This window comes from Schistocerca gregaria, chromosome 1, assembly GCF_023897955.1.
Source record: "Schistocerca gregaria isolate iqSchGreg1 chromosome 1, iqSchGreg1.2, whole genome shotgun sequence".
Taxonomy (NCBI): domain Eukaryota; kingdom Metazoa; phylum Arthropoda; class Insecta; order Orthoptera; family Acrididae; genus Schistocerca; species Schistocerca gregaria.
In genome coordinates, this window is record NC_064920.1 from 730,103,405 (window position 1) to 730,115,446 (window position 12,042).

The 12,042-nt window shown below is 38.3% G+C and overlaps 1 protein-coding gene across 2 annotated transcripts in view; it reads left to right on the forward strand.

Annotated features, from left to right (window-relative positions):
- The window catches only part of LOC126267072 (mannose-6-phosphate isomerase-like), a 100,823-nt gene extending 89,274 nt beyond the window's left edge, over nt 1-11,549 (forward strand). For both annotated transcript variants that reach the window (XM_049971934.1, XM_049971941.1), the window contains exon 7: nt 11,207-11,549. In XM_049971934.1, coding sequence (XP_049827891.1) covers nt 11,207-11,410 — 204 coding nt within the window. In that variant the 3' untranslated portion in view covers nt 11,411-11,549. The remainder of the gene's footprint in view (nt 1-11,206) is intronic.
- Nucleotides 11,550-12,042: the final 493 nt, after the last annotated feature.

A 12,042-nucleotide genomic window follows, 5' to 3' on the forward strand; every position in this document is an offset into this window, starting at 1 on the left:
CAGTTCTTATGTCAAATGTACATTGGTAGCAGTAGAATTGTTCTCTTGTGAGCTGGAAATGCCAGTTCTCTAAATTTTTTCAATAATGTTTCACAAAAAGATAGTGTTGACCTCAGGAGGTGCAACTGACTGTACAGTCTAAAAACATATAATAACAGATACACTACTCCTAATTTTTGGAACCAGAGTTTAATCCACCTTGATGAGAATGCCAAACACTCAAGAACGGACACACTAGATTTCCCTACATGGTTTCCTTTTTAGATGAGCTACATTTTCCTAGAATTTTCACATAAATCGGAGCTGACCATTCATCTTCCTATCTTCCTGTCTTACGTGTTCATTCCATTTCATATTGCTTTGCAGTGTTACCCATAGATATTTAATCAACATGACTGTCAAGTGACACGCTATTAGTACTGTATTTGGAAAATTAGGGGAGTGTATTGTCTTTTCATCTGCACTAGTTTACATTTTACTACATTTAGAGCAAACTGTCATTCATCACACTAAAGTGAAATTCTGTATAATTCATCCAGTATCATCCTACAGTCACTCAAATGGCAATTTGGCATATACTACAGCTACATGAGCAAACATTTGCAGATTACTGTTCACGCTATCTGTCAGATTGTTTATGTTTATAGAGAACAAATGCACTCCTATCTCGCCTCCCTAGGGCACACTCAACAATACCCTTATCTCTGATAAAATTTACCATCCAGGACAACATAGTTGATCCTGATACTTAAGAAGTCATAGAGCCACTCACATATCTGAGGACCTATTCCGTATGCTCAGACCTTTGTTAACAGTCTGCAGTGGGGCATTCTGTTAAATGCTTTTTAGGTATCGAGGAATATGGAATCTACCTGTTGTTCTTTGTCCATTGTTCACAGAATATCGTGTGACATAAGAGCAAGTGGAGTTTCACACGAGTGCTGCTTTCTAAATCTGTGCTGATTTGTGGATAGTAGCTTTTCTATGTCAAGGAATTTTTAATACTTGAACCAAGAATATGCTCAAGAATTTTACAGCAAACCGATGTTAAGGGTATTGGTCTGTGATTTTTCAGGTCTGTTCTTCTACACTCCATATAGATAGGAGTCACATGCACTTTTTGCAGACACTTGAGATGTTGTTGTGCAGGTGGGAGGTATGCGATAAAAACAAGTGGAGTGAAGGAACAGTGCTGAAGAGTACTCTGTCTAAAGTCAAACTGGGATCCAGACCTGGCAACTTACATGTTATCAAATGCTTGCTTTCAGTCATTTTCCAGTGCTTGAAATGCCTTTTTCTATGTACTTAATACAAGATTCTGTGCAGTGGTCAAACAGTGGTAAGTATGCTTGGTCCTCCTGCATGGATGCTTTTTGAAATGAAAAATTTGAAGCTTCAGCTTTTCTTTTGCTGTCTTTTATTGCCACACTGGATTAGGCAACAAGTGGCAGTATAAAACCTTTTGACATTCCTAGTATGTTTATGTAGGACCTGAATGTTCTGTTTCTCAGGAAGATCTTTCATTAACACTCAATGATGGAAGTTGCTATCTGATTTCCACATCCATCTTTTTATACACTCATGAATTTCCCGTAACTTTTGCCTCTGAACATTTTCACAATATTTTTTGAAGCAAGAGTGCAAAAATTTCTGTTTCCTCAGCATCTTAGAAATTTTGTTTCAGGCCATGGTGAATCTTTCCTACCTTTAATCCACTTACTCATCACATACTTCTCCAGAGTGCAATTTATTATTAGTTAAAACTTTGCCTATAATTTCTTTATGACACTTGTATTATAATTAAATGATATTCACTCATTGTCAAGTGGGTTGTCAACAGTTGCTTATCAGCTCTATACAGCATAAAAGCTCTCCTGACCTTCTTGATGGATTTATTAGCTTTACTAACCATCATCACTATGATGATATCATGATCACCAATTGTTGTTTCTATACTGTTACTGTTAAGATCAGACCTGTTTGTAGCTATGAGGGCTAAAATATTTCCATTGGTTGAGGGTTGTTGAACTAGCTGCTCAAGACAGTTTTTGGAATGTTTTCAGAATTACTTCACAAGATTGTCTATCTTTTCACCTGCAGTGAATCCATAGACATGCCAGTCTGTATTCAGTAGGTTAAAGTTGCCTCCAACTAATATTGCATGATCATGTGTTTCTTCACTGCTGAGTGTAGACTGCCTTCAAATGATTCTACAGCTGTTGTGGTGGAATTTGAATTTGTTTGCCAATAAAAACTTCATTTCAACTACACTGGCTACTCGCATACAATCACACTCAATTTCAGCCTTGATAGACACTGTACGTTTGTCAATTGCAATGAACAGCCCCCCGCCCCTCCTACTCCTATGGTGTTTAATCTGTCATTTATGTTCCATGACCTTGCATCCTTGACAACCACAGGCAGAACCTCCTCAATATCTAGGACAAGCCTCTCCTCTCCAACCCTCCCCCACCCACCCACCCATTATCCTGGCAGGCACTGAGTGCAATTTGGACTTCTTTTTCCAGCCTGGAGGCTGTTTTCCTAAGGAACTCCATAACACACCTAACGTTGGAACTCCTGATACATAACAAATCTCTCCCTGTGTGAATGCTTGGATCCTGCTGAAAGAGCGGCCACTTGTTCACTTACAGTTTGACTGGACAAGGCTGGATGGCCAGTCTTCACATTCACCCTTTGCTTCTATCAACATGAACACATTACATTCTGCCTCTGACTGTGCAGTGAAAGTGACCCACATGTGGTATGTGGGAAGGTGCTTCAGCAGCAGAGACCGTAGGTGAAACAAGTGACACTTGAGATGTCCGATGCAATGCACCAGTTTCTCCATTACCGTTACACTCGAGGCAGTCAGGAAATGGCTGACAATGGCCAACAGGGTCTTGAGCTGTTGGCAGACTGCGTCCAGCTCCTCCTGCATCACCGAATGAGGTGGGGCAATTGTTAGCCCACTAGACTTGCAGTTGGGAGGACAATAGTTCAAACCCATGTCCAGCAATAGTGATTTAGGTTTTGTGTGATTTCCCTAAATTGCTTCAGGCAAATGCTGGGCTGGTTCCTTTGAAAGGGCATGGTCAACTTCCTATCCTTTCCTTTCATTTCCTAGTACAATGGAACAGATGACCTCGTTGTTTGGTCCTTTCCCCCAAATCAACCAACTTCCTGCACATGCTCACTGCATTCACACTTCCTATCATCCTACAACTAAAATTGAACAACACCTCATGCGAAACACTAAACTAAATTGCTGTATAAATGCAAATAAGTGCTTAATTTTTGGAACCATGCTATTTCCATTACGTGCTCTTTTCTAATGGCTAGATGAATGAATGAGTTAGTAGTCAAGAATAGTGTATGACAGAAGTAAATTTCATGATTTTCCCTTCTTAAAACAGTTATATTTAAATTTCATTTAATGAAAATAAATGAGTGGAAGCTGCTCTCCCAGTCACATGCCTATACAATGTTTGAGCTCTGCTATTTTTGTGTTACAGTTCGTATTAGATTGTGGAGATGGAAATGTCTAAAAGTCGATTTCCTTTTCTCATTTTCATTCAGTAATATTTAATGGCATCATATAGTGGGGTAATTCATTACTGAAGATGATGATGTTTAGTTTACAGAAGTATCTAACAATGATAATGTGCTATTTCTAGAACTTCTTGTAGGCAGCTCTGTAAACAGTTGGGGGCAGTCCCATAGTACATATGCTACCATATGAAGTTTGTTGTAAACAATGAATCACAGTTTGAAGACAACATTAACATTCAAAAATATAGTGCTAGAAGGAAAATTACTTGTATTTCCTTCACTCAACTGTTGCATTGCGCAGGAGATGTTGAACACAGACAGGCACAACAAAAAGACTACTAAATCTAACAGTTGTTTTGTTGAGTCAGTCAGCTGACTGATAAAGTCAGCAGTCATTTTTGTTATGCCTATCTGTGACTCAGCAGCTCTATATAATGAGTAGCAATCTATCCTTCTCATAATACTGTCGCTATTCCATCCTGGATTTTCCACAGGAAGGAGACAGATATTCAGTCATAATAATCTTTGACCATACCTACCCATGATGTAAAGAAATGTAATAGACAGTAAAATTAACTTTTGACACAAACTGAAATCATATCTGCTTCTGATAGGTACTGAAAGATGGTTGAAATCAGACATAAATTACAGTGAAATTTTGAACTCGGATTGGACAGTGTTTAGTAAGGATAGTACTGATGTTATGGGTGGCAGTGTGTTCATTGCAGTTAAAAAGCTGTTTAAACGCAGTTGAGATTAGTACTGGGTCGGACTGTGAAATAGTGTGGATAAAGCGTCAATCAGAAAAGGATTGACCATTGTATTAGGATGTCTTTATAGAACACCAGCATCTGCAGCAAACGACGCAGAACGTTTCAGGGAAAGTCTTGAGTAAATAGGAAATAAATATCCAAATTAGTCATTAGTTATAGGTGGAGACTTTAATTTGGCATCCATTGACTGGGAAAAATACACGTTTATCACAGGGGGCAGAAGCAAAGACTCGTTTGAAGTTATTCTAGGAATGCTCTCAACATACAACCTTGAGCAATTGGTTAGAAAATTATCTTGAGATGGGAACATATTAGACATCTTGGTGACAAACAGACCTGATCTGTTTGAGGAAGTTAATCAAGAAGAAGGTATTAGCAACCACAATGTCGTTGTGGCTTCTGTGTCAGTGGAAGCTGCAAAAAAACCAAAGAAACAGCATAGAGTTTTCTTGTTTGGGAAAGCAAATAAAAGTGTCATTAATGAATATCTTCATAGTCAGCTCCAAGCAATCACCGTGGGATGCAGAGACATTGAGCATCTTTGTTTGGAATTTAAAGGTATTTTGCACCACATGCTAGAGAAGTATGTACCTAGCAAAAATATAGGTGAGGGAAAGGATCCACCTTGGTACAACAAACATATTAGGATGTTGCTGATAAAGCAGAGAATTTTGCACAGTCGTTTTAAATGTAGTCACTGCCCTGCTGTCAAACTATGCTGCAGTACAGAATCAAAGTATGAATATTACACTCTTCTTCCTGCTTAGGCAAATGAAGCAAATCAATTGGTTCTTTTTGCATTTGATGTGGTTTGTGGTGGGCATGATGGGACTTAATGGAGACACCATCAGTTCATGGGCAGTTCCTCAGAAAACTTCAAAGAAAGGTGTTTTTTGCCATCACCAGCAGTCCAAAATCTAGCCGAGGATTCTGAGATGGCTATGCACAGCAAATGGCTGTAAGTTTTGCAATATATTTCTAAGATGCCAGTCTCGTACAACCTTGAAAACTTTCTTCATATATTTATCCATTTCCAGTATACAGAGATTCAAAATTACCCTTGTTGTACACATAAAATACATGTGTAAAATTTGGTGTGAGGTGAAAACATAGTTTATAAAGTGACATAGCACAGAGAAATATGCTGTAAAGTGTCTCTGTTATCATTTAGGAACAGCGTATGTATTTCTGAAACATATGCAAAAAATGTTTTGCACATGAAACCCAGTCTGAGATGTAAAATTAGTTTTGCATTATTATTTTCACATAAGTAAACTATCTAAATTTTACTGTACAGTACATTTCTTTTCATGCTCTGAAGAACCAAAGAAATTGATTCCCTTAACTAATATCGTGTAGGGCCCGCGCAAGCATGCAGAAGTGCCGCAGCATGATAGGGCATGGGCTCGACTAATGCCTGAAGCATTACTGGAGGGAATTGACACCATGAATCCAGCAGGGCTGTCCATAAATTCATGAGTATGAGAGGGCAGAGATCTGGACAGCACTTTGCAAGGCATCTCAGACATGCTAAATAATGTTCATGTCTGGGGAGTTAAGTGGCCGGCGGAAGTGTTTAAAGTTAGAATTGTGTTCCTGAAGCCACACTGTAGCAATCTGGATGTGTGGGGTGTTTCATTGTCATGCTGGAATTCCCCAAGTCCATCGGAATGCACAATGGACATAAATGTATGCAGGTGATCAGACAGGATGCTTATGTACATGTCACCTGTGAGAGTTGTATATAGACATATAAGGGGTTGCATATCACTCCCACCAGTACAGAGCCTCCACCAGCTTTAACAGTCCCCTGCTCACATGCAGGGTCCATGGATTCATGATGTGGTCCTCATACCCATACACGTTCATTTGCTCGATAGAATTTGAAACAAGACGCACCCGACCAGGCAATATGTTTGCAACCATCAATAGTCCAATGTCGGTCTCGGCGGGCCAGGTGAAACATAAAGCTTTGTGTCATGCAGTCATCAAGGGTACACGATTGGGCCTTTGGCTCCGAAAGCCCATATCAGTGATGTTTCATTGAATGGTTCGCATGCTGATGCTTGTTGATGGCCCAGAATTGAAATCTGCAGCAGTTTGCAGAAGGGTTGCGCTTCTTTCATATTGAATGATTCTCTTAAGTTGTTGTCGTTCCTGTTCTTGAAGGATTTTTTTCCGGCCACAGTGATGTCAGAGATTTGATGTTTTACCAGATTCCTGATGTTCACTTCACTTGAAATGGTCGCATGGCTGTGTCCTGTCGCTTGTGCACTGACTCTAAAACCACCTTCAAACTCACTTAAATCTTGGTAACCTGCCATTGTAGCAGCTGTAAGTGATCTAACAACTGCGCCAGACACTTGTATGGACATTGCCAACCGCAGTGCCGTATTTTGCCTGTTCGTATATCTCTGTATTTGCTTACGCAGGCGTGTACCAGTTTCTCTGGCACTTCAGTATATAAGTTACATGCCCTCCTGCAGCATGGGAAAGATTGGTCCCAATGGAAAAAGGCTCCTACTGGAGCACAAAAAATTCAAAATGTTCCTTTTTATTTAAAGGACTTTTGACTGGAAAGTGAGTTAGTAGCTGCCTCATTCAACCTTGGCATCTTTAAAAACCTTCCCAAAAATTTTGGTATGTGATTGTATTCACACTTTTTTATGATGTGAGAGAAGACAACAGTGACAGTGGCAAAGACACAGAACAGTAGTATAAATACTGGAAGAATCTTAGATAGGGGTTGTGTTATAGCAAGAGTGAAGGAGACAATGGAAGTGAGAGAGAAAGAGGGGCAAATGGCAGTGGAGCATAGTTGACAGTGACTGAACAATGCTATGAAAAGAGGGAGGGAGACAGTGCCAGGGGGGGGGGGGGGGATAAAGATAAAGTAGAAGTGGGTGAGAGCCAGTGATAATGACAGCGTATATGACATCGACAATGAGGGATAGAGAGAGAGAGAGAGAGAGATAGTGATACTGAGAAGAGACAGCAGCAGAAGGAAGGAAGGAATGAGATATTAGGAGAGAGAGAGAGAGAGAGAGAGAGAGAGAGAGAGAGAGAGAGAGAGAGAGAGGAAACTGTAGTAGTAGGACAGAACAAAGGGGACTGTGATGGTGATGTAGGAGTGTATTACAGAGACAGACAAAGAATAATGACAATGAACTGGGCTGGATGAATGAGTGAGAAAGGGCAACTGGAAGTGCTTGGATATGAGTGACTTACAGTAATGGACTACTGGGTGTGAATGAGTTACAGGTAGGGGAGCTTGTGGGAGTTTGAGGTGAGTTGCATATTAAAAAAAAGTGTGAATATGGTCACAGGCCAAAATTATTGAGCAGATTTTTAAAGGTGCTGTTAGATATAGAATGAGGCAGCCAGTTCTCCACTTTTCACTCAGAGTCTTTTAGATTAACAGGAACATATTTGTATTTTTTGTGCTCTGATAGGAGCATGTTTAGACTGGTGAGAAGAATGAGCCAAACATTGGTTTTAATCCGTCACCCAGACACTCCTTTCTGCAAATCACTGCTCTTGACACTGTTCTTATGTCTGTATATCTGATGATAAAACCTTTTGATTTTGGCAAATAATACCACACACTGATGAATTTTCTGGACATTAATAAGGCTCTGGTTCAAAAGATTGGCGCATATCCCTAGCTGTAATACAAGAGAGAGCCCATGGCCAGAACAAATTCACTGTGCCATATTGCATCAGCTTTTCTCTAGAGGTAAAGGAATACCCTGCTCCGTAAGAGTAACTTATTGCAGCAAATTTGATTTTTTTTTCCTATCTCCTTTGGTGAATTTAGGTAAAATACTACAAGGTGCAGAAATGTATCCAGGGCATCCACAATTCCCTTCTGGGAAAGGGGATATGAATTGCTGGATGTGATAGCCATGCATGGCTATAAGATTTATTCTTTGAAACAATGTATTACTTTTTATAAAAAGAAAAATAACTGCTAAAATCCAAAAGTACAAACCTTGAGATTCAGAAATAGATCCATGAAAAGCTTCAATTGGAACATAGCTCTGTATGAAGTGATTACAAGCTTTTGGAATATTGTGTTACAGGAAACCGTTTAAGACAAGATTGATTGATTGATGACTGAAGATGCCCTTCTAAGGGTCAAAAAGAAAAAAGGCCTAAAAGAAAAGTCATAATGAATCAAATAGAGTATATGGTTGTGCACATATTTCGAGACAAATCCTTGCATGAAGATTGTAGTTGAAAACTGCATCAAACCAGTGTTAGGATTTATAAGCAAAAGAGCATAGTAATATCTCCCAGTATGTTCTTATTTCACAATTGACTCACAAAATCGTGTATAATTGGAAAGAGGAGTAGTTAAACTTTGTCGCAGCATACATAAGTGAGAGAATGAGTGGATCGAAATGAACAACAACAAAGATCAGTTTTAGAGGTGATGACATGGCCAGCCAGAGACACAAGTTGAAGTTCTTCTAAAAGAGGGCACAGTCTTTTACACAGAGATTTCTTCCTTATGTGAGAATCCAATGGTATCTATTGCTTATGGTAATATGCATCGAAAGGGGTATGTGTGCCGATTCTAACTACTTAAAGGAAACCATAATTCCAGGATGCATTAGATTCTGTAATATTTCTCATAAGAAACACAGTGGCAGTATGGATTCTACAAGTAATTCATGTTTCAAATTGACATCAGAATATTTATTAACACCTTCAGAGAACCTCAGAAATGGACATCTTTTATTGATGGGCCAAACTACGTGATGGGATGGGACAACAGCAATTGCTTTCTTCATATGGTACTATAGAAATGACAGTTAAACATGTGTGAGATGAAATTACATCTGCTTGGAAATGGAAAAGCAATTATGAATCCGTTGTCCACTCATTAATTAAAGAGAGATGGCTATTTGAATTAACAGAATTAAACTAAGCTAAACCTTTGCTTCCTGAATGCCATGAAGCTTGACAAACTCAGCTGGGGCATAGCGTCCTAGTTAGTGATACCACACAAGTTTAACGCCTGCCTTCGTTGGGTGAAGACAGTGTCAATAAGCGTTGGACTGCTTCCAGAGACTAGAAGTCTGCCATTCAAGGTTTTCTGTCAGGATTTGAATACCACCAGCACCAAACTCTTGAAGAATGCTGCCTCAGAGCCTGCTGAAAGAACAAATGTCTGTCCTCTTGGAGCCAAGCATAAAAATGTCCTTTGTACTTTTCATTTCAGTTTCACTTAATCTTTCCTAAGGAAAGTGAATGGCTTGTTTTGTCCAATCAGAATCTTACAACCACCAATCTGCCAGTGAGACAAAAGAACCATGAAATTGCTATCCCTTTCGAAATGAAGTTTGGGGAGTAGCTAATCAGAGTTGACCACCCAGGAGTGGAAAAGTTCACTGCTTTCAAACTGTGTAGTGCCAGTTTATTGCGGCAATAACTATTTTGTGAGCACAGGACTGTGTCGATCAGTATCGTCGTGTCATATGCCTATTGCATTTGTAAGCGTAGCAGCAGACAGACAGAGCACATTTTGAGCAAAGTTTGTGAAGAATAGTTTTGTCGAAAACAAGGGCCTCATTTTGTGCTCTTATCAGTTAGCATATGACCAGATCAGCAAGTCACGTCAGCTGTACTATGAAAACAGTTCCTATCTTTGTAGCTGACTACTCACTACAAATGCTGTGAAGAATCATTGGATCTGTAAAGGATCAACCTCTCTAGTCTTGCAGGCATAACCAGCCTTTGATGAACAGATGGCAAAAGACTGTTTTCAGTTGAGTTGTAAAGAAAGAAATTGGTTCCATGGCGTCCATAGACACCTTTACCAAAAGCTAAGAAGAGGACGAGGATCTACGTACTTCATGATTGATTAAAATTACTCAACCATTGGTTCACAGAGTTGTATCTGAACAGCACAGAAAATGAAATGTTATAAGGGATTATTCATTAATCCCTTGCCATTGTTTCTGTCAGTTAAGAGTGCCAAAAATTAGCTTGTCATGAAACAAGTTATCCAGACAATTGGCCTACTTGTTTCAGTATCAGTAAGTCAATTCTGACAGAATGTTTTGTTTATTGGTGGGATTGCAGTTTGTTGCGTTGTTAGCGCACAGCTCGCTGTTTTAAATGATAACAGAAAAATTGTAAAGCACATCTTAAATTTTTGTGTATATTCATAATTCAAATACATAATTCAGGATGAGTATTAATTTTTTTCAGCAGCCTTGTTCTAACTAGTCAGATGTTGAACATTTTTCATTAGATAGCTTCTCATATCCGACAAAAGCGTTTTGTAGTTGGCAACATATATATTTTTCAATTTTCTTCTCCATCTTTTACTTTCCTAGTATTACTTTATTGCTTTGTTAATATTATCTACATTGATTTCAGTTGCTTTAAAATTTAAATAATACATTCATAATAACAAAATGCATGATGAATGGTTTACACTATCGTGATATATACAGAAAAAACACAAGCACATATACAACATATGCAATTGGTCAATTTTAAGTTCACATATTATCATCATAATTGACAAATCATTATTTTCCAGATCCAGTTTTCCAGCTGTAGATGTGTGTCATGTTTGGTGTCATTATACATATATTGTTCCCAGATTTCTTTTAGCGTCAAAACTCTTTTTTCCACTTCAGTTTTCATTTCTTTGGTCATTTTGTTGCCTTTGGCCTTAGAAATATTCTGTGCTATCCTAATTTTCTTCATTGTCATTACATGCTCCTCCCAGATTACTGCAAAAAGTTTTGGAAAAGTGCCTGCTTTAATGTACTTCAGTATTCTTTTTTTTTTTTTTTTCCAAATGGTGTCTTGTTTTTACATCAGTGTAAAATATGCATGCTTGGGATTTTTATCGGTTTTAGGTGCCAGCAGAAAAATCCAATTATAATCTCATTCGTCGAGACTGTGCCAGCATTTTGATAGTAATTGAGGGAGAAGCCAATACGAACTTACTGGCTCTGAGAAAAGGTACTGTTTTATTCCTCCAAGAGAATCAGGAATTGACAATTCAGAAGGTCACTAGAGGGAACGGTATTACATTGTACCAAGCTTTTTGTAATGTGTAGAATGAAAAGGAAGTGTCATTCATTGCACATCACTGTAAAAGGCTGCATAGAAATGTAGTATTGTGCTAAGTGTAAATTTTATGCAGTGACTTTGTAATAACTTACAGTTCACAGTGCCATATAAATTATTGAAACTGTATTTTAGTGTAACTTGTACAGATGCATTGTGTATTTGTTATATATCTATCTCATGATCCTTATCATGTACTACACTCTGTTCAGTTGCTAAAATTTGCACTCCAGTGTTGTATAACTTTAAATGTAATTTTTGTCTCAGGTAAAATCTGGCATCTGTAACTGCATATGCAGATGTGTCGGACTGTGGAAGTAGTAAGCATTCACTTCCCACACAGGTTGTAGATTCAAACTGAATTAATATTGACAAAACAGGTTTTTCTTCGTATAACTGTACCAAAAACAGTGAATTACAAATTTTGAAATTTATGCTTAGTTTTTAGCTACATACGCAGTTTAAGCTTTGGTTTTTTTTCTATGTGTCATAATATATTATTATTTGATGATAGTGATTTAACTATTCTGGGTTAAGAATTTAGATAGTTGTATATGACATAGTTATCAGAAATATGGCAGTATATATAACTTTATACACTTTTCGTAAGAAAATTTTTTAA